At 40.1% G+C, this 22,891-nt stretch overlaps 1 protein-coding gene across 2 annotated transcripts in view; it reads left to right on the top strand.

The window, feature by feature from the left end:
• Positions 1–22,891, top strand: part of grik5 (glutamate receptor, ionotropic, kainate 5) — a 361,535-nt gene that overhangs the window by 274,268 nt on the left and 64,376 nt on the right. For both annotated transcript variants that reach the window (XM_039773143.1, XM_039773142.1), the window contains exon 2: positions 22,476–22,639. Coding sequence is in view for 1 of the 2 variants with exons in the window: in XM_039773142.1 (XP_039629076.1) it covers positions 22,528–22,639 (112 nt within the window). In the remaining variant the exon portion in view is untranslated. The remainder of the gene's footprint in view (positions 1–22,475; positions 22,640–22,891) is intronic.

Here is a 22,891-nt window from a genome sequence, read left to right as displayed (position 1 = left end):
TCAACCTTGCAGTCTTCCTTTTTCAACCTCCACCATTTGATCCTTGGCTCCGCCCTCACTTTCTTCCTCTTCTTGATAATGCAATTTAAAACATTTCATGAAGCTCAAGGGAAAAAGTAAAATAGAAGGGTTGGCAACCTGTCCAGAGCTGATTCCTACTTTGAGTCCAGTGCTAATTAGATGACCTGGAAAACCAGTATGGTTGGAATGGAGGAATGCAGAGATGTCCAATGGTTTGTCTAACATTTAATTTACTACTTATTTCTCTATTATAATAAAAAAAATCCTGGGATGAGATGTGACTTTTTCAGAGAGATACTTTCATGTCCCGTGAGACTTTGTCCCAAAAGATTTAACCATGCCCGGAGCCAGAAATAAAAGACAAAGAGTAGATGACAAAGTAGAACATCGTAAAGCGTTGGCGCAATACACATGCAGAGCAGGTTAAAGATAATAAAAGTACTAAAATTGGAAAGTTTCAAAAAATGATAGTAAATATGGCTTTAGCGCAAACAAATGAAAATTATTACTCGGTGCAATAACAGAACATCGAAAAGAGATCGAATATATTGTTCGGGTTCAAACTTTAAATCTGAGACTTGTAGATCGTCTAATTTATGTTGCCATCAGGGAAAAGTAGTGTTTCTTCCCAATGAAGAGGCGTATCTGTAAGATTTAAAAGATTAGTTGTTTGTTGAAAGTGAAATCCAAATATGCGCACGACAAAGACATTAAGTGGCTGGCACATAGCAAAGGCTGGGGTATGATAGCTGGCGAGTGAAATGAGCAGAGAGCAAAGCCCTCTAGTAGATCTTAAAGAAAAACTTAAAACAATGTGTTGTTTCCCAGGTAAGCTATGTAGCCCATTGTCTGCAGTGTGAGACCTTAAACCCCAAGAGTGTCAGTTGAGTTCCTGCCTTTTAGTTACTGTGTGACCCAAAGTGAGTAACTTAACCCAAGTGCACCAGTTATAACAAAAATAAACATAAGCAATTATAATGTATTCTGCTCTTGTGCACCACTTTAGTTAAAGATGTTTGCCTAATAATAAACACTTTCTTCAATGGTCATTATTAGTATTCTTTTCTGAGATTTTCTTTTGAATGGGCTTTTTCACAGTTATCTGGGTCCACCTTCATTTAACCATCTTGCGCCATTCATATTTCATTAGCAGCAAACCCATCATTAAATGACCAGCTTTTATTACTTGCCTCCGTTGAACAGGATAATGTATCATATAATTCATAACACAATTAAACCGTCATCGTTTTGCTTCCAATTACAGTGTTGGCTGGTATGACACTCTTTGCTGGATGTAATCACAGTGACAAGCTCAATTTAGCATTTATAAAATATAAAACCAGAGCTTAATTTTTGCAGCTAAAAAAATATATTCCATATGGAACAGTGTGCATAAAAACATTAGATAAAGGTGAAACCTGAACAGACTGTTTAGCTTTAAGTAGATCATCAAATGAGGAAGTAAAGACCTGAAGGTCCCAAAGGTGCTGCCTTCAACTACACCACTAAATTGTTCCATTTTCAGTTTCTTTAGCCCTACAAATATTTCTTATGATTTGTGTTGTGCAAAATGTACTCCTAATCAACATAATGTTGAAAAAAAATTAATTAAGAAATAACTTTAAGCTTACTTTTCCAATCATACAATTAAATATCTATTCCATGTCTCCTTTTAGACACAATAAGATCATCCTCTTAATTTTCTCCTCATGGCTTATACCCTCTAGTCCAGGGGTCCCCAACTCCGGTCCTGGAGGGCCCCAGAGGCTACAGGTTTTCATTCTAACCCTTTTCTTAATTAGTGACCTGTTTTTGTTTGCTCCTAATTAACTTCTTTTGAATTCATCTTATTTGATCCTTTAATTGTTTCTTTTTCCTTAAACAACAGCCAACCAATAATGAAATACAAAATGAGCGAAAGCATGACCAGGAAACTGTGTCCATCATACAATATCTGAAAATAAAGAAAAGTGTAGGTCCCCAAAACATTTTCACAATGCTCTTAGAAAAGAGAAAATCATCCATTATCCAACCCGCTATGTCCTAACTACAGGGTCACGGGGGTCTGCTGGAGCCAATCCCAGCCAACACACGACACAAGGCAGGAAACAAACCCCGGGCAGGGTGCCAGCCCACCGCAGGGCACACACTAGGGACAATTTAGAATCGCCAATGCACCTAACCGGCATGTCTTTGGACTGTGGGAGGAAACCGAAGTACCTGGAGGAAACCCATGCAGACACGGGGAGAACATGCAAACTCCATGCAGGGAGGACCTGGAAAGCAAACCCGGGTCTCCTTACTGTGAGGCAGCAGCGCTACCCACTGCACCACTGTGCCGCCCTAGAGAAAATTAACAATTTCGAAAATGTATGTTATTGAGCAGTGAGAGTAGCAACAAGTCATGGAATTAAAGAAAGGGTTTAAGTGACGACAAGAATCAGAGCCTAATGAAGCCATTGGTTGGAGTGAAACTGGTTGGAGTTTGAGGCTCTGACTTAGTTGGTCTTCTGTTGGCTCCCTCACTTCACATTTCATTTATCTTTGGGTGCCATTTAAGGAAAGAAATGAAGCAATTCAGAGCAACAATGAAGAAATTCTGGGGAACAAATTTTTCAAAACGGTCAATTAAAAATCAATTCAAAAGAAGTTAATTAGCAGCAAAAACAGGTCACTAATTAAGAAAAGTGTTAGAATGAAAACCAGCAGCCACTGGGGCCCTCCAGGACTGGAGTTGGGGACCCCTGCTCTGGTCCTTGTAATAAGTATGGTAGAACGTCTGTGGACTTTTTGGAGCATCACAAGTATATTATATTGTACTTTTTAGTAGAACCTCTGCTGACTTTGTTTCTGCATAGTGTAGTTTGTAACCCAACATTTCTTTTATTCTCTGTTTGCAGAGAGAGTGTCGACCTTGTCAAGAGGTTTACTAACCTTGGCAGTGACATTCATGTCTCTGATGACTCTTCCTGTGAAGTCAGTAGATGGATTGGTAGAGCATGGGGGGTCATGAGATCACTGGAAAGGGGTGTGTGGCGCTCCCAATATCTATGCAAAAGGACGAAGTTCCAAGACTTTAGAGTCCTGGTGCTTTCTGTCTTGCTGTATGGTTGCGAGACATGAACGCTATCCACTGACCTGAGACAAGGACTGGACTCCTTTGGCACTGTGTCTCTCTGGAAAATCCTTGGGTACTGTTGGTTTGACTTTGTGTCGGATGAGTGGCTGCTCATGGATTCCCGAATGAGGCACATTACCTGCATTGTGAGGGAGCGTCAGTTACGGCACTACGGCCATGTGGTGTGTTTCCCCAAGGGTGATCCAGCTCATAAGGTCCTCATTGTTGGGGCCCTAAGTGGCTGGACCAGGCCAAAGGGTCGCCCACGTAACACCTGGTTGTGGCAGACAGAGGGTCATTTCCGGAGGGTGAGACTGAAACCAGGATCCCGAGTTGCTTCATCGTGTAGTGAGTACGGCAACGCACTGTACCAGTGTATGCTCCCCGACTTGACTTGACTTGATTCCATTAGCTTTTTTAATCACTTCTGTAGTAGTGAGTCTCCAAAAACCTGGAGTGTTTTTTGGTTTCCCACTTACTACTGTGCAGTTATCGTAATATTTTGACTCACCCGGGCTCATACTTGTCTAAACTCTGATCAAGTTCACCTATGATGATTTTACAGAGACTATGGTTTGTGGTAATTTATTTAATTTTGTGTCATTAGATAACCTACCTAACTTGTTTGTAAATGAACTGCTCCCTGTGTGCCCTCCTTTTGCCCAATAGCCTGTTGTTTTTTTGTATTTAAGAAGAATTTGCATACCTTACCTTGAATCCAAACTGCTTGCCGATGAATAATTAATTTCACTTGCAGTACAGCAGGAACATCTTTGAAAATGCGTTCATTGTCTGATATGTAATTATAAGGTCTTGTGGGGTGTGCCTGTCCAAGTAATATCAGGCACCATCTCTGGACTGAGCATTAGGCTGTCAAAGAGAATGTGTACACCTGTGGAGGAGCAGTTTCAAGACACCAGCTAAACCAACTAGTATGTCGCTTAGCTTTGAGATGAAACCTGCAACACCTGGTGAAAAACATACAGAGAGACTGGACTAAATATCAACTCTTGTCTCCTGAAGCTTTGAAGGAACTCAGCTAGCCACTGTGTCACCAACTTTGCATTGTCCCTTTATGAAAGAGAAGGTAAATTCAGTCATTTTCTAGATCATGAATGTATGAAAGTCAGGTCCCAATACCTGAATCCTTCTAAAAAAAATTTAAAAAAAACAGAAAAATTTCCACTATAATCATCACTGACATTATGGCTAGTATAGTAACATGTTATAGAAAATAAAATAAGCAGACAGCAAACTGATGGTGGGAATTCGACTCTTTGTCTTTGTTTTAAATCAGAATTAATGTGTTGTGCTAGTGTAGTATACTCTTGTGCTCACCACGACTGACCTATCTGGCTTGGCTAAAATTTGATAGCATTGGAGTACACTTACTGACTTCCAGTTCCTGGAAATGTGCATTTTTGTAGTAACTTCCAAAAATCTCCCCATTGATTGTACATGTCTATAGGTCAGTGCTTATGCCGCGGTTAGCTACGTATGTCCAGTCTTGTAGGATTTCGTTTTCATAATTAGCAGATAGATAGATAGATAGATAGATAGATAGATAGATAGATAGATAGATAGATAGATAGATAGATAGATAGATACTTTATTAATCCCAAGGGGAAATTCACATAATCCAGCAGCAGTATACTGATACAAAGAAACAATATTAAATTAAATAGTAATAAAATGAAAAAAAATGAAAAAAATGAAAATAAAATTAATGTTAGCATTTACTCCCCTGGGTGGAATTGAAGAGTCGCATAGTGTGGGGGAGGAACGATCTCCTCAGTCTGTCAGTGGAGCAGGACGGTGACAAAAGTCTGTCACTGAAGCTACTCCTCTGCCTGGAGATGACACTGTTCAGTGGATGCAGTGGATTCTTCATGATTGACAGGAGTTTGCTTAGTGCCCGTCGCTCTGCCACAGATGTTAAACTGTCCAACTTTACTCCTACAATAGAGCCTGCCTTCTTAACAAGTTTGTCCAGGCGTGAGGCGTCTTTCATCTTTATGCTGCCACCCCAGCACACCACCGCATAGAAGAGGGCACTCGCCACAACCGTCTGGTAGAACATCTGCAGCATCTTACTGCAGATGTTGAAGGATGCCAACCTTCTCAGAAAGTATAGTCGGCTCTGACCTTTCTTACACAGAGCATCAGTATTGGCAGTCCAGTCCAGTTTGTTATCCAGCTGCACTCCCAGATATTTAAAGGTCTGATAGATAGTCTTGCTGTTTCCTATCAGCTAAGGCTTTTGACTGTCACGCAGAAAGTTGCCATCACAGTCCCTATCATTTACCGTCTCTGTTACTATGAGTGATTCATTAAATACATTAATTTACTGAAATGTAGAAATAATTGCACTATTTTTGTAAATGGCCTTGGTCTAGTGTTCACTATGGCAAGATGCTACTGCATATAAAATTGAGGCTATCTGCTTATTTGAGCTCATAGCTTAAGAAGATTTTGTGTTGTTTTCCTTACTTAGAAGTTGCAGCCCCCTTATGCATGTGCAAGCCATTATTAACAATTTACAAATATAAATATTCTAGGAGCCCCAATTTTGCAATTTCTTAGATAAAGCACCAATATTATTCTTGTTAGTCACCAGTCTTAGCTTATGCGTGGTCACCATTATAAAATACTGAGTCAGGTATACAGAAATTTACACCAATCCATCCAGTTCAGAATCATAGTAGGCCATTGTGTGCCCTGGCAACATGAGCTGTAAGTAAAATGCACTGATGTTAGAGTACAGGAGCCATTTGTAAGAGATTCTGCAAACTCCTTCAATAGTTTTCACAACTAAGTGTAGTTTTAAAAGTCAGTGTGTTTGTTTTCCTGGATGCAGTACAGGCAGTCCCCTGGTTACGTATGAGATAGGGACTGTAGGTTTGTACTTAAGTTGAATTTGTATGTAAGTCGGAACAAGTACATTATTTTAATAAATGCTATTGTTGACCGACTGTAACCAAGTGCTCTGCCAGTGAATGATGGAGTTTCACCCCTCTCTGAACTTTTTATTATTTCTACTTTATTTTCAATGGTGATGGTGTTTCTTTTCTTTACTGTATCACCAGCACTTGCATCAGATTTGTGTTTCAGAGACATTCTTGAAGGGTGAAGACAAAAGGTTAAGATGAGCTCTTCTGCACAGCACAGCAGGAAGGCACCCGTCGTCAACACGTCTGATGTACTGACAAGAGACAACTTCCTGCTATGTGCGTAACAGTACAAGCAGGCTTGCTATTGAGAATGACTGGGGGCAGCGAGGTGGGGTTCATCACTCGCCCACCACACAGTCACCCTCACTACAGCATGCTGCCTGCAGCGTCCGCCCACCGAGAATGAACAGGGTGTAGCCAATGGCAGGTAGTGAATCGCCCACCACTGCCCCCATTCAACAAGCAGCCACCTGAGGCACACTATACAATGCTAAACTGTCCCATTCACCCTCAATGGCCTCCATTCAGCCACAACTGGGTCACCGCTTCCAGCATCACCAGCCGCCCACCGAAAGCGAACGGGGCAGTCAGGAGCAGTAGCTGCAGTGGCATGGTGGGCGGGCAGCAAACCGCCCCATCAAGCCTCCATCCTGCACACGAGCGGTAGCTGTGGCCCCGGTGACTATGGTCCCCGGGTCACCCAGCTGCCCACCTCCTCATTCATCAGCCGGAGCCGCTCAAGGGACACTACACTGCGCAAGCAGCGAAATCACCCCCTCCAGCCTCCGCTTGTAGTGTCCCCAGGCCGAAGATGACAGAGTGGCAGTTAATGAGGACCCTGCGTAGTGTCCCCCAGACAGATGAAGGAGCAGCTGCGGCCCCGTTCGTAAGTCGTATGTCGGATATCCGTAACTTGGGGACTACCTCTATTTGAAAAATGTACGAAAGTCTCTAAAAAACAGAGAACGATATTATTACATAACTTTCAGAAAAATGTCAAAGACGTAATAGCGTAGGACAATATTACAAACTTCAAGAAAGCGTTCACATTACGAAAACATTGGCAGCTGCTCAAACTTTGGTTAATAAAAACCTTTTATATTATGTCTAGGATACCCTCCCTCTGGACTCAGTCCCACGTGAGACCTGGGAAATTAACAGGTCATTCTTGTTTTGCTGAAATGTCTGAAGGCCCTGAAATACTGTATATACAGTAGTTGGATTATATGTGGGGGTTCAGTCACATTTCACATTCAGCATTTTTGTTATAAGAGTTGACTTTATCAAATGTAAAGTGTTTCTTATTTCACTGACTCCTTTATTACTATAATTTTTACTAATAGAACATTTCTTACTGAAATATGTGTGTGACTGTGATAAGTAGACTTACTGCAGAGTCGTTGAAAAGACCCTCTTCTATAGCCTGAAAGAACAGAGGTTTGTATTTTCAAAGCCGCTTACTTTTTAAGGTATTTATTTAGCACAAAATGTGAGGCGAGAATGAAAAAAACATTAGTGCACTACCACTGATGATACATGGCCGTAAAGTAACTAACTACCTCCTTTGTGATGGTTTTTGACAGCACATTTGAGTAGCAAGTGGCATCAGGAAAGACAGAATTTAGTTATTTGGCAAATAAGGCTCAAGAGTAAGTATTGTGAGTGCTGTCAAAGCAAGCAAGGGAGCAGGCTCAATGGGAAGCCAGGTGAGGTGCTCACAAAGACAACCAAGGCGGCTGTCATCAACATCACACTTTTTAAAGTGTGTGGAGATCAAATATTTTTTGTGGGACTTTATCAAATCAAGAAACCAGACAGTGTTGCCTAGCAACTAAGGCACTAGACTATCATTGAGAAGGTTGCCTGTTCAGGGCCCCCAACTGTGGGACCCTAAGTGAGTCACTTACCATAATAGCAGTCACATTGTGCTGCTGTCCTTTGAATTATACAATAAGTCATTTACAATAAGATAATAATCTTGTTTTGAATGTGAAGTTGTTTTTCTTTTTGGTAAAACTTCAGTTTAGGTACTGCAAAAATGCATCTGTTACCTATTTACTATTATGAAACAAGACCTGTTTGGGTCTTCATAACACTTACAAAGTATCAAGTAAAGTAAATTGCTTCTCTCTCTGCAATGTGACCGACTAATAAAACTTCACCTCAGAGTTGCCTGCCCTTGATATTACATCTCTCTATACAGGGTGGTCCAGATCTAATTATGCAGATCCAGATTGTCTGGATGACTTTAGGACGATTCCAGTTCGGCGTGAAGACAATTCTTCATGTTATCAGTTCGCACACTTCTCGATGGTCCGGGATTTTTTGGGTGATTTTCTATGTAATAAACTTAATAAGTTATAGCGTAATGAAAATTGCATAATTAGATCTGGACCACCCTATATATAAAATCTAAGGTCTGTCTGTTTGTCCGTCTTACTTTTTTTTTTTTTCTATAATTTGCTTGAACATTTTGCGACTTCTCTCACTGCACTAAGTATCATAGTTCATTGTGGCACCGATTTATTGACGTGAATTCAACAGACAGGCTGGGGGGAGGCAGGATCTCAGGAGTAGGAACCAAGCGTGCCACCCTCACTCTCATGCCAGCCTCCGTTCGAGTCACTGCACCTCTCACCACGTGATGGAGCGTACCTTGCCTCAGCTTAGCTAGCAATACTTGTTTGTTCAGCAGACATTATCATCTAGAGATTGTTAAAGAGTAACATTTGACGTTTTTGAGAGAGAGAGATCACAGCTACTTGTGTTTTAGAGGGTACCTACTCATTGGCAGAGATATCATAGCCATTTGCTCTTCTCCCCACGCGGGGGACGCTCTACCATCAGAGCTGAACACGATCATATACAGTGGCAATGTTTGACATTAGAGCACAACCCACCTTTCGCTTTGCCAGACATACCTTGCCCACTTTTTACATTTTTGGCAGAAGATCACAGCTACATTATCGCCCCTGATAGCAAAACCATGATATAAATTCTTCTCAATACAAATGATTACATTTTTTAATTGATTTTTTAAAAGTTTGTCCTGTTTCACTACTGCACAAACAGAGCCACGAGGGACAGCTAGTTTTTAATATAAGACCTGTAATTCCTTCATATTAACAAGTCATTTTGCCATCACGTCAATATGCCACAATACACAGAGATTAATAACCAATCTTCTGATGTTTTGTAAGTGTGATGAAGACAATGTTACATAAGAGTAAATGAGTAATTGATGCATTTTTGCAGTACCTAAAGTAAAAGGTAATCTTATTTATGGTTAGATTCTAGTAACTACTTCATTTTCATAAACAATTTCATTTGCATCTCCTCTCCTTAACCTCACCCCTCAGTCATAAATTGATGGAAAAAATTCCTAAAAGAAGGAAATGACGTACTAGAATTCAGAAAACAGATGCATAGGACTATTATGTATTTTGATGCATCCTTGTAATCATGGCTTGTGGGTCAGACATGCAGTATAAGTAAGAATTTTATTGTACTCTGCATGTGATAATATTAGTATTACTTAAACTGCCACTACTTTTATTTTTTGAGGAGTGTCGCTAACTATCTAGGGTAATCAGCCCTGAACTTTGTAAGGATCTCTTGTGTGTGGTTTATGTAGTGATAATAGAACTTGTGTGCTTTTAAAACCGGCTATTTAGAAAAGAAAGACTTCTGGGCCAAAACCCCATGGATTGTGAGGAAACTGATAGTCATCTTTACATTCTTTTGGAAGCAACAAATCTTTATGCAGGTTTTATACATTTTATAAGAAACCTTTTCTGCTTGTACTCTGATATTAAAATGTCTTCATTATAAATCCAAAGTGCTTTGAGATTCTGTAACACATTAGATAATAAACCTTCTTGACTGTGCATGGGTGATGACCAATAAAGCAAAAGAAGGATCCCTGACCTTGGTTGCATGAGCCATTCATTGATATCTCAGCAAGTGTTATTGTTCAGAGCTGCCCTGTGGAAATGGGTTCTTGGTTGAAGGAAGGGTAGGTAGAATCTAGACAATTCATTTTTATTGCAGGGAGACTGTTGTGACATGCCGCCATTACCTGCCTGGGATGCCAACTACATGGAAGGACTGGGGGAGAGAGCATCGGCAGTGCAATACCTTCCCTGGGACGCTAGAGGGCAGCTCTCCCAGGCGGCTGTGGCACCACAGATTCCCACAGGGCATGCTGGGACTTTGAGTTTGGCACAGCCCTGTTGGGTTCCATGGGAGTAATTCCAGGTCCAATTAATGAGCCACCTGGAACACTCTCGGGGCCATCATAAAAGGAGCCGCCTCACTCCATTCGAGGAGCCGGAGTCGGGAGGATGTGGACAAAGCTTGCAAAGGGAGGAGTGGAGGCAGAAGGTCTGTGAATTGGCAGCTGAAGAAACGACTGTGCTGTGATGCTGTATGGACGGTGCTGTACTTTGGAGGAGCGAAGAAGAAACGCTTCCCTGGCTGTAAATAAACACGTGTCATGTGGCAATTTGTGTCTCTGCCTGTCTGTGTTGGCTTAGGGGGGCTGTACACGTGCCGGTATTTCACACTTTTGAAACAGAGTAGAAATGAATACAGTGAGACCTAGGCAACAAAATATTGACATTTTGCTTACATGAAATAAGACAAAGTGTGTAAATCTACAACATTTCAATGTAATTCAAACAAAATTATCAGCCAGTGAGGTAAGCCTATGGGATCAGATGGCTGTCCTAATAAGATTAGTGAAATGGTCAGAAGGAAGTTTAATATCACATTTTTCACTTATGCTCTAAGCTTCAATGTGGTAAAAATTATTTAAGTAAAATGAAAAAAAGGTGTACTTATTGAAATGTTTTATAGAATGCGGTCAATCCTGTTATAATTTATGGAGTTTTTTAGGCTGTCCTTGGCAGCAATATTACCGCACATTAAAAGTCTTGAATTTTCTTAGTGTAGATAAAGCAGAAAGCGTTTGCTGTGCCTGGGTAATCTATAATGCCAGGCCATCCAAGTTGCCAACCCAGATTGTGCTAGTGTCTCTTGATGAGTTGGTATTTGACAGTTACTAGCCCTTTGAAGTTTGTATATTAATCTGCCATTTTTTACATCTGTGCTCAGAATACTATGAGTTAGAAAACAAATGTGTTTGTGTTAATTGGTTTACATGCAAGCTCACCACACTACGGTAAGCCCCCTGAACATGAGGGGCATCACCTGTAACGTGGGTAGGCTATGGCAAACTTAGTTGGCCTTCAAGCTTCATTTTTAAATACTGGGCCTATGAGACTTTCTCACATTTACGCATAGATTATTGTAGAATATTTTATGTCATTTTGATAGTTTGATGTGCAGTCTGTGGACCCACATCTGGTGCTACACATCATAGGGCACTGAAATGTAATAAAATCTTTGAAGTTGCATAATTTTTGGGAATTGAGAGCTAGTTCTTAATGTGCAGGGAAGGCGGTGTCTGCTTTTTTAGCATTAAAGAAAGTCATAAAGCTTATGATATTCCCTGTTGAGCCTCGTCATCACATAGTTTAGTTTTAAAGTTTTTCCTCTTCTGCCACCCTCCCACTGCTGCAACTGAAATATTTAAAAGGAGAAAATGCATTTGATTTAACAAGGTTGTAGTGTTGCTTTTCTGCTCTGCTGAACAGTATTTACATGAGTCTGTATTACAGTAACAGATACAGATTACTTCTGCATGAAAAGGGAACATTTTTCAGTGGTAATGTGACATTCATAGCACGATTCTGAAATGTCGTCAAATGGTACAGTCATACGCTTGTGCTGTAGCCGAGGAATTTTAAAATACCACCGGCAGCTAATATTTACTAAACCTGCAACATAAATCTGGAAACACATTTCTGGCCAGGCTTCGCTTTGTTTTTTTTGGACAGCTGCAAGCTGTTGGCTGTGTGTATGTTTCAAAGAAATGGTTTGAGGACATTTTGCTTTCAAGTTCCTGGCCAGAGCACACAGTAATAAAGAAAAAATGTAGTAATGAGAAGCAAAGACCTCCAAAATGCATGTGTCTCAGAAATCTCTTTGCATTGGTTGTACCGCATTTGATGACAGAGAGCTGTGGATGAAGGAAAGACTCCCAAAGTCAAGTGCTGCTGGTTTAAGAACTGAACAGACTGAATGCAGGCAACTTCATGCAGCTCTGTAATGCTGCACAATATGTCGATTACTACAGCTTAGGGTATTGTTTCTCAGACCCAGTGTCATCATCATGTGGCAATTCAAGCAAGAAGACAAAGCTGATAATGTATGCATCATTTTTTTTATCACTTTTTCAACTACATAAGAAGCGCGAACCAAGTTTCCAGAGTACTTCTCAGTAGGATGTATTATTTATACATTCATTATATGAAAAATAAGTGATGTACTTACCCATATAGAAGAAATTACTGTGGTGCTATATTGTTTTCACTTTGTAATGTTTAAGACTGTTCAAAAAGGCAATACCTTCTGTTTTTGATATTTGGTAGTATACTTGCATTATACAGGGTGACACAGAAAAACGGGAACTTTTGAAAAACCCAATAAAAATAGAAGAAATCCAACAAAAAAATTTTATTGACAGCAATTGAACCACTACAACTTGCCTTTTAAGAGACAATAATCCAAATTATCAATGTCTGAAAATTACGTCCTGAAGATGGCGTCCTCCTGTACGTATGCATTCTTCCAATCTGCCGTGGGCTCCGTAAGACTGAAATGCGTACAGCTTCAATATTTTGTGGAGTACAAGCACTTCTCGGTCGTCCTGTCTGTTTCTTTTTTAGAGCAGACCCAAGTCTCTTCAAAGTTTTTGATCCAAGTTTTTATCACGTGTTTCGAGGGAACCCGACCATGACACCCTAAGTTGAAAAAACGTTGAAACTCCCTCTGCGCACCTTCCAAACTATCATTGTTTTTGTAAAACATTTTTATGGCGAAAGCACGCTGTTCACCATTCCACTGATCCATGATTACTAAATGGCGAGATTGTTTACAGCTCAAGGTCCCTGTTCTGCAGTGCTGCCAACTGTACACGGCTGCCACTACGCATTTCAAAAGTTCCCATTTTTCTGTGTCACCCTGTACATAGAATTAAGTTTCCTTTTTGTCTTAAACGATGTCATCAGTTGGCATTTTCGTTTAACTGGCATTCTAGTGCACTTGTGATTGATGAAAAAAACAATAAAACAAAGAAAGTCTTAACAACTCTGTCTATTTGAAATGGCACTCCGAATTGAATGACTTAGACTCTAGTTTAGTTGTCTTTATTATGACATGATCTGAAACTTTTGAGTAACTGATGTCACTACAGCTTCATTGTTGTAGCACCACTTGCTGTATATAAAGCAGGAGTCAAGGAAGCACCAAAAGATTATGGCCTTTTTAGGATCCATCAGACAAAAGAAGGAATAAAACTGGCACCAGATCTACCTTAGCTAGCTTCACTGTCTGTGGTAGTGAAAAACGATACTGCATGTGATCCTGCAAGTGCTGTCTATCGACCTTAGGGCCTTTCCAATTAGAAATCACCCAGTATTTGTTGACAGGATTTCCTTGATGTGTCATTGTCAGGACGCAGACTTCAAACACCAAGCACACATGTCATATTACCCTGCCTTTGAACCTTAATTTGCTCATATCAAGGCACTAAAAGGTTGAAACAAAACTGAAGACAAGTCTATTATTAACAAAGTTGAGATGAGCACATCCAAGGCCTCAGTTACTGTGTTACTTTGACTGGTATGTTGAAGTTGAAGTAACAGAGGGTGCAGGACAGTGATAGTAAAGATAATGGTAAAGTAATTGTTATAAATGGCCATGTTATAAGCGGCCACAGGTGAAGGACAGAAAAATCAGAAGGGCTAAGCAAAAATGTCCAAAACAAATATAATTCAATAGCTTTAAGTAACCAGCATTCCTAGGGCCTACAAAAACTATTAATACACTTGGGCCATAGTAATTTCATATTGTCTATTCTTTAATTCAAATTCATATAATGAATCATATTTTTCATGTACTGTATGTATGTAGGCGTTAGATAAATAAGCAAGATTCTGAGAAATTAATTCATGCATTTATTTCTAGTAGGATTGACTACTGCAACTTGGTGTTCACTGGATGTTCAAACTGTTCTTTATACAGCTTCCAGTTAATCCAAAATGCTGCTGCAAGAATTATTACAAGAACAAGAAAATACAAACACATAACTCCAGTTCTTAAATCCTTACACTGACTCCTGGTTAAGTTTAGGGCAGATTTCAAAATCCTACTTTTAATATATAAAGCCTTAAATGGCCAAGGTCTGGCTAACTTATCTGTACTTATCATGGCTTACAAACCAGAGAGCAGATTAAGATCTCAAGATGCTGTTCTGCTTATGATACCAAGGATTAATAAAACAACAGTGGGAGATTGTGCTTTAAGTTGCAGGGCCTCTAAACTGTGGAGTGGTCTGTCTGCTACTATTAGAGATGCCCCTTTGGTCTCAGCTTTCAAATCCCGGCTGAAGACTCACTACTTCAGTTTAGCATATCCTGACTAGAGCTGCTGATTAACTGTGCATACTGCATCTACTAAAACATAAGTAATATGATACTTATTATTTGTTACTAACTCTCACCTATTCTGTTTCTCAACTTGGTACTCAAATGTGGCACCTTAGTGCCACTGCCCTCCTGCCAAGTTGTTTTGCCTGCCTAAGGTAAAGTCATCCCTGATGGAGGATTGCAGGAATCATTGGGTTAAGGGGTCCTTTCATCGGATTGGCTGGCCCAGAGCTGACTCAGCTTGGAATGGCCAATAGGAGGAGGCAGCTTGATGGCCGAGGTCTCCAGGACTCTGAACAAAACCAAATCATATTATGTGATATCATCTATTGCTGAATTCTACTCTGTACTTGTAATATTTCTATTGCACTATTGTGTTGTATTGAGGATTATTTGTGTTCTGCTCTGTGTATTGTATTGTATTAACCCTCTTCTTTTTGACACCCACTGCACGCTCAGCCTACCTGGAAAGGGGTCTCTCTTTGAACTGCCTTTCCCAAGGTTTCTTCCATTTTCTTTTCCCTACTTTTTTGGGAGTTTTTCCTTGTCTTCTTAGAGAGTCAAGGCTGGGTGGCTGTCAAAAGGCAGGGCCTGTTAAAGCCCATTGCGGCACTTCTTGTGTGATTTTGGGCTATATAAGAATAAATTGTATTGTATTGTAATGTATTGTATTGTACTGTATTGTATGTATGTATCATAGGAAGCTGGAGCCTAAGTCAGCAGCAGAGACATCATCTCAGGATTTATATCTTTCATTTGTAATTAGATGGATGAAGATTAATTTTCAACACTTCCTTATAGATAAAGTGGTGGATTATTTATTCTGAAATCAATTTAATATTATGCCAACAGCAAAAATGTTAAATAGGAAATAATTCTTGTTATTATTATTGAAATAATAGATGTCTATTACACAAGAGGCCAGGACAGTAATTCAGTGGTGATGCTTTAAGCTAAATATTGTATGATCTACACCTTACCTTCATACAACACTGAATACTTGTAGTGTTCAGTTGTTAAACTATTTAGGCTGATTGCTTTTTGCTGCTTATATTTTTTAATCCATCTATGATCCAACTCATTTAATGCAGTTCAGAGTCACAGGAGCCAGAGCCCATAACCTCAAGCACAAAAGGTGCTTTTCTACTGTAGGACGTTTTTCCAGAACCTGGGGACTTTTTAGAGACTCCAGAACTTTTCTAGCCTTCCCACCTCAAGAACCAGGGCCTTTTGTCATTCCTGGCAGTTAGTTTCTAGAACTTTCTTAGCTCCTACTCCAGTGTATGTACTTTTTGTTCAACCAGGAACTATCGTGGATGGGGCTCGTGTGATGAATTGTGCTGATTGGTTGACCTCGAGCACCGGTGCCATCTTACAAATCTGTCAGTAACTGGGACTTTGAACAGTTATCTGTGAAGATGGAGTGCGACACTTAGCAACACATCACTCTTCTTTGCACATCACATATCTGGCATAAAGGTTAAAACAGTTCTGATGGAAATGCAACACACAAAAGTGGCCCAAGGTCTGCATTGTACAGGGTCTGCTTGGTTCTTGTATTCAGTGTTTCTGTGGTGGGTAACTGCCAGGAGTGGGTGCCAGTCCATCGCTGGACTTTTGTTTTTTATAATGGGGGTGCTTGATTTAATGGAGTTAAGGAACTGTCAAGTGAAAAGTCAATAGACAACCGTCCATCAATTTATTTTCTTAACCCTCTTATTGAAATATTGTTACAGAGCCAGAGTCCATTCTAGAAGCATTGGGGAAAGTGGAAACCCTTCCAAAATGGGATGGCAGACAGTCACCGAGGATGTCTACACACGCTCACACACACTTAACTCCTTCACAGGATATCTAGAGTCACCAGTTAACATAAGATGGCTTTGGGATGTTGGAAGAAAACTTTGACTAATATATGGAGAATATGCTAACCCCTGCGGTGTGTTGGCGCCCTGCCCGGGTTTGTTTTCTGCCTTGCGCCCTGTGTTGTCTGGGATTGGCTCCAGCAGACCCCCGTGACCCTGTAGTTAGGATATAGCGGGTTGGATGATGGATGGATGGATATGCTAACCCAGAGACTGGATGGTTGCTATTTATTTTAATGACATCATGGATAACTGGAAAAAGACCACTTTTCTTATTGCATGTGTGGTGAGGTGAGTGTAAGCACTTTCAATTACATGCTGACAATTCTTTGAGGGATCTAACCTGTTATTCCAGGTTTCATTTTGGAGGATCTATTCTGTTTTTAGCCCCTTGCTGTTAGTTCCATAGTTTAACAACTGTGTTTTACATCTAAATGTTCCAAAAAATCTCATTTTTAAACTGCTGTTTAAATTCTTAAGATCGACTTACATCTGTGAAAGTAATCAAGAAGCAGGGTTTAAGCATATATTATGGCTATTAGTGCTATGTATTCTTCTCAAGAGTGTTATACATTTGCTGTTTGCATGTGCAGTATCTGCAAAAGTTTGCATACCTGAAGTGATTTTAGCAAAACTGTTTTTCATTAACATTTTAGAGGCAGATGGACCTTACAGCTCTGGGCACCTGCAGTAGGTGCTGTTTCTGGCTTAGAAGCATTTTGTAATGAATTTGCACATTCTGTTCAGATTTTTCTCTGATTTACTCCCATACCCTATTCTAAATTCAGTCAGAAGTTGAGAATGTGTGTCTACGTATGGATGTATCCTGTGACAGGCTGGCCTTCCATCCAAAGCCAGTTTTGAACGGCCTATCCTGCCAAGGCTTAAGCTTTTCTCACCTCTATATTAGAAAAAGTAGGCTCAGAAAATGGAAGGCTTCATTTGTGTATGGCATGAAGGGTTATCACTGCGGTGGGCTGTTTCCTGCCTTGCGCCCTGTGTTGGCTGGGATTGGCTCCAGCAGACCCCCGTGACCCTGTAGTTAGAATATAGCGGGTTGGATAATGGATGGATGAAGGGTTATCAAGTAGGATATTCATTGCAGGCAACAAGGAAGAGTATGTGTTGGGGCAGGCCCCTATAAGGCCTTCACAATTTGTCGAATTTAACCTTACATCACTGCAAGATATGTAGCTTTGCCAGAGGTCTGGTGGGTTACTGCCAAAGGGCATGTACATGTGCTTGCTAAGGGAGACCAAGAGTTGATTACTGCAGAGGTGCAGAAATAGAAAAAGGGCTGTAGGGCATTTTTAATAGTGGGTTAGTAGTCCTCCAGATATATAGGTGGCAGTAGGGAGTCACGTCAGATTATGAGGGCACCTGCTATTTGTTAAGTTTGGCAAAACTACCTGGGGGTTCCCTGGCTGTTTAAAGGCTAAAGGGACACCAATGGCAACTGGGAGAAATTCCATTACAATAACCCTAGAGTTTCCATAGGGCTTTTTGGATGTTTTGTACCAGGATGACTCCAAAAGAGGTTCTTGGCTGGGCCTTAAATCTCCTCGCAGTCAGTCTATTATTGAGTCCAGATTTGGGAGATGAGTCAGGGTAAGGGCTGCAGTCGATTAAAGAAAGCTATGGGATGTGATCAAAGGAGTGTGTGGTGCTGGTGCAACTGATTAGGGTTTGTACTTTGTTTTCCTTTTATTTGTCACTACTTTTGTACTCTGAGTTACTCTTCTTTATCATTCCTTTACCACCTATTTCATTGAGCCGTTTCCAGTTTATTTACTGAACCCTATTGAACTCAGCTTAATTGTGAGAATGTGTGTGCAGATTGCACATCCACCCTGTGGACTTGCCTATTAGCAATTAAACATTGTGTTGTTTACGAGGTGCTCTTCCTTCAAGCACTTTCATTGTGATGGCAAGCAATAGTGGGATAGTAGGAGCAACTGATTGATTATTTTAGTTATTTACTATGTTAATCTGCATAAGATGGCTTTCTTAATGTATTTTGCTACCATAGGCAATGGTTGCGGGTAAATTAGAAGCAGCATAAACCGGATGTTAAAGAGAAAGTGTCAATAGCTGACTTGTTCCTCTGCTGCAGTCTCAGCAGATATTTGTGTTGCTTCCTCCCCCACTTACAGTAATTCCCCCACTGCATGTATATTTCATCTTCTGAAAGGCAGCCCACTGCCCAAAGTGGTGTACCTCAAGGCAGTAAAAGAGCAGAAAGAAGAGGCAGACTCGAAGGAGGTAAAAAAATAGGACAAAAATAAGAAATCAGAGGCAAAGGAACAGAAAACGAATACATAAATCTAATTATATACTGAACGCACACTAGAACATGAGGTCAGGCAGACTCCAGATGCGTGAAATGGAGCCACTTGCTGGTGTCTCATGTTGTCATCTACTGCTACTAACTTAAAATGCTTTTCTGTATGCATAGTGATCTTGTTATTTGTTTTTTGTGAATCATCTTGTGGTTTACACAGTAAAAGTGCAACATACAATGCAACTAGATATAGAAATCTTAGCCACCCTTTTAAATTTACATAGGAAGTGTGCTATAGTGGAAAGAAAGTCGACTGTAAGCCACAAGGTCGCTGAAACTGTCCCTTCTTCTGACTCACTGTGTGACCCTGAGCGTGACTGTTAACCACCTTGGATGGTAAAAAGATATATACAGCATGTAAACAGTTGTAATGTATCCTTATCCTGTAAATCACCTTGGATAAAGGCAACAGCCAAATATAATAATAATCCAACCATCCATCCATTATCCAGCCTGCTATATCCTAACTACAGGGTCATAAGGGTCTGCTGGAGCCAATCCCAGCCAACACAGGGCGCAAGGCAGGAAACAAACCCTGGGCAGAGCACCAGCCCAGCGCAATATAATAATAATATTAATAATAATCATGCTAATCATAATCAAATGTAAATACAGATTTATCATGTCAGTAATGGGCTCCTAGACTTTGAGTGGAGCCTATCTCAAGAGAACCAAGCCGAACAGTTCAAGAGCCGTCCTTAAATTGGGGCGAGTTTATTGTAGGGCACTCACGTATAGAGACCCCCACTCTCATTAGAAGATCTAATTGAAAAGTGGCAATCAGCCAAACCTGCATGGTTTTGGATGTGGGAGAAAGTTAAATAACGTGTTTATATAATATATACACAAGCACACACATCTGTATTAAAGGAGCACTCCATAACATTGAATATTTTCCTCAGTCATCACTACCAACAGCAATGGATAATCAATAAATAAAACAAAAGAACAGATTATTGCAATGTACATACAGTTAGATAGGTCCATAAATATTTGGACAGAGACAACTTTTTTCTAATTTTGGTTCTGTACATTACCACAATGAATTTTAAATGAAACAACTCCGATGCAGTTGAAGTGCAGACTTTCAGCTTTAATTCAGTGTGTTGAACAAAAAGATTGCATAAAAATATAAGGGAACTAAAATATTTTTTTAACACAATCCCTTCATTTCAGGGACTCAAAAGTAATTGGACAATTGACTCAAAGGCTGTTTCATGGGCAGGTGTGTTCAAGTCCGTCGTTATGTCTTATCAATTAAGCAGATAAAAGGCCTGGAGTTGATTTGAGGTGTGGTGCTTGCATGTGGAAGATTTTGCTGTGAACAGACAACATGCGGTCAAAGGAGCTCTCCATGCAGGTGAAAGAAGCCATCCTTAAGCTGCGAAAACAGAAAAAACCCATCTGAGAAATTGCTACAATATTATGAGTGGCAAAATCTACAGTTTGGTACATCCTGAGAAAGAAAGCAAGCACTGGTGAACTCAGCAACGCAAAAAGACCTGGACGTCCACAGAAGACAACAGTGGTGGATGATCGCAGAATCATTTCCATGGTGAAGAGAAACTCCTTCACAACAGCCAACCAAGTGAACAACACTCTCCAGGGGTTGGCGTATCGATATTCAAGTCTACCATAAAGAGAAGACTGCATGAAAGTAAATACAGAGGGTGCACTGCAAGGTGCAAGCCACTCATAAGCCTCAAGAATAGAAAGGCTAGATTGGACTTTGCTAAAGAACATCTAAAAAAGCCAGCACAGTTCTGGAAAAACATTCTTTGGACAGATGAAACCAAGATCAACCTCTACCAGAATGATGGCAAGAAAAAAGTATGGAGAAGGCGTGGAACAGCTCATTATCCAAAGCATACCACATCATCTGTAAAACACAGTGGAGGCAGGCAGTGTGATGGCTTGGGCGTGCATGGCTGCCAGTGGCACTGGGACACTAGTGTTTATTGATGATGTGACACAGGACAGAAGCAGCCGAATGAATTCTGAGGTGTTCAGAGACATACTGTCTGCTCAAATCCAGCTAAATGCAGTCAAATTGATTGGGCGGTGTTTCATGATACAGATGGACAATGACCCAAAACATACAGCCAAAGCAACCCAGGAGTTTATTAAAGCAAAGAAGTGGAAAATTCTTGAATGGCCAAGTCAGTCACCTGATCTTAACCCAATTGAGCACGTATTTCACTTGTTGAAGACTAAAGTTCAGACAGAAAGGCCCACAAACAAACAGCAACTGAAAGCTGCTGCAGTAAAGGCCTTGTAGAGCATTGAAAAGGAGGAAACCCAGCATCTGGTGATGTCCACGAGTTCAAAACTTCAGGCTGTCATTGAAGGCAAAGGGTTTTCAACCAAGTATTAGAAATGAACATTTGATTTCCAGTTATTTAATTTGTCCAATTACTTTTGAGCCCCTGAAATAAAGGGATTGTGTTAAAAAATACTTTAGTTGCCTCACATTTTTATGCAATTGTTTTGTTCAACCCACTGAATTAAAGCTGAAAGTCTGCACTTCAACTGCATCGGAGTTGTTTCATTTAAAATTTCATTGTGGTAATGTACAGAACCAAAATTAGAAAAAAGTTGTCTCTGTCCAAATATTTATGGACCTAACTGTACATGTTTTATATATTGTGGATGTGCATAATATAAATATTCATAATATATAGTTTATACATGGCACAGTTTATTTGTAATGTACTGTATATAACAGGTAGCAAGCTTTTTCATATCGGAGAGCTAGATGGGATTTGCAATTATTAAGGTGCGTTACTCATTTATCTACGCCTATCTATTAAATGGAATTCATACATGCAGATCAAATATCACAATATAACTTACACGAAAATGAATAGTTTATATGCTCAAGATTGACTTTACTGTGCGCTTCTAGAAATGTGTACCATATTCTACCTCTACTAAAATTATTTTCAGCAACTTTGTATGAATAAGCCAAAATTTGCTAATTGAATTTGCCCATACCTCATTATTTTGAAGATGTTTTAACATAGAAGGATTTTAATTATGGTTAACACAGTGGCAGTGATGCCATGCAGCTCCATTGACCTGGATTAAAATCCTGGCATGGCCACCATCTGCCAAATTTCTCATTTTTTGTTTTTGCTTTTTTAAGTGTTATTCTTCTTATTATATAGATATTTAGTACACTGGCTCAGTGGTTTATAATACTGCATCAGCGTTCTAGGGGCTCGGATTAAATTCCATATCAAAACAAATGTGTGCATGAAGGCTGCATATTCTTCTTGTCCCTGAGTTTTTCTAAGCTAGTTAATTATTTTAAATTGTCATTGACTCCCCTGACTGAGGAGCATTCTATCTAGAGCTGGTTTCTGCTTTGCTCAGTTTCCTGTTGGATAATGGCATGGTTCTCTGTGACACAGTTTTTGCAAAGAATGGTTTCAGGTAATGGGTGGACTTTAATTATATTTTGTTGTGTACATGTTACTGGATCACTTTATGCTTTTTTGTTCTAAAGAGCCCATGAAGCTTCCAACTGTGGTTATCAGCAATTTTACAGAGATGGAACCTACTTCTAGCATGACGACATAAGGCACTAGCAATTAAACAGTGGTTGTCTCTTTCTTCCCTCTGCAGGTGGCGACAGCGAGGCTGCAAACCGACCATTCTCCATGAGGAGGAGAAGAAGATGCCGGCTCTGCCAGCACTGCTGCTGCTGACAATTCACCTTTTGTTCTTGTTATTGATGATGGTTCCACCCCATTACAGTCAAGGGGCCACACTTTCGTCTCTCAGAATGGGTGAGTCGTAAAGAAACTCTGTATGCCATTCTCATTGGCAATATAATTGATGGATACAGTTATCAATACTCCTATTGATCTGAGGTATAGTCAATATGGCACAAAGCCGGCAAACACTGGTCAATTATATTATCATATTCACTCTGTCTACTGTTCAATATTGAACTTTTTTCCCTTTTAGAGTATGAGAATGTCTGGACCTTTATACATTTTGTAAATAATAGGCCAGAGCTGGTTTCATTATTTTAGATG

Source organism: Polypterus senegalus, chromosome 12 (genome assembly GCF_016835505.1).
Source record: "Polypterus senegalus isolate Bchr_013 chromosome 12, ASM1683550v1, whole genome shotgun sequence".
NCBI lineage: Eukaryota > Metazoa > Chordata > Cladistia > Polypteriformes > Polypteridae > Polypterus > Polypterus senegalus.
The sequence above is the reverse complement of the archived record's forward strand: the minus strand, read 5'-3'. Positions and strand labels throughout refer to the sequence as shown.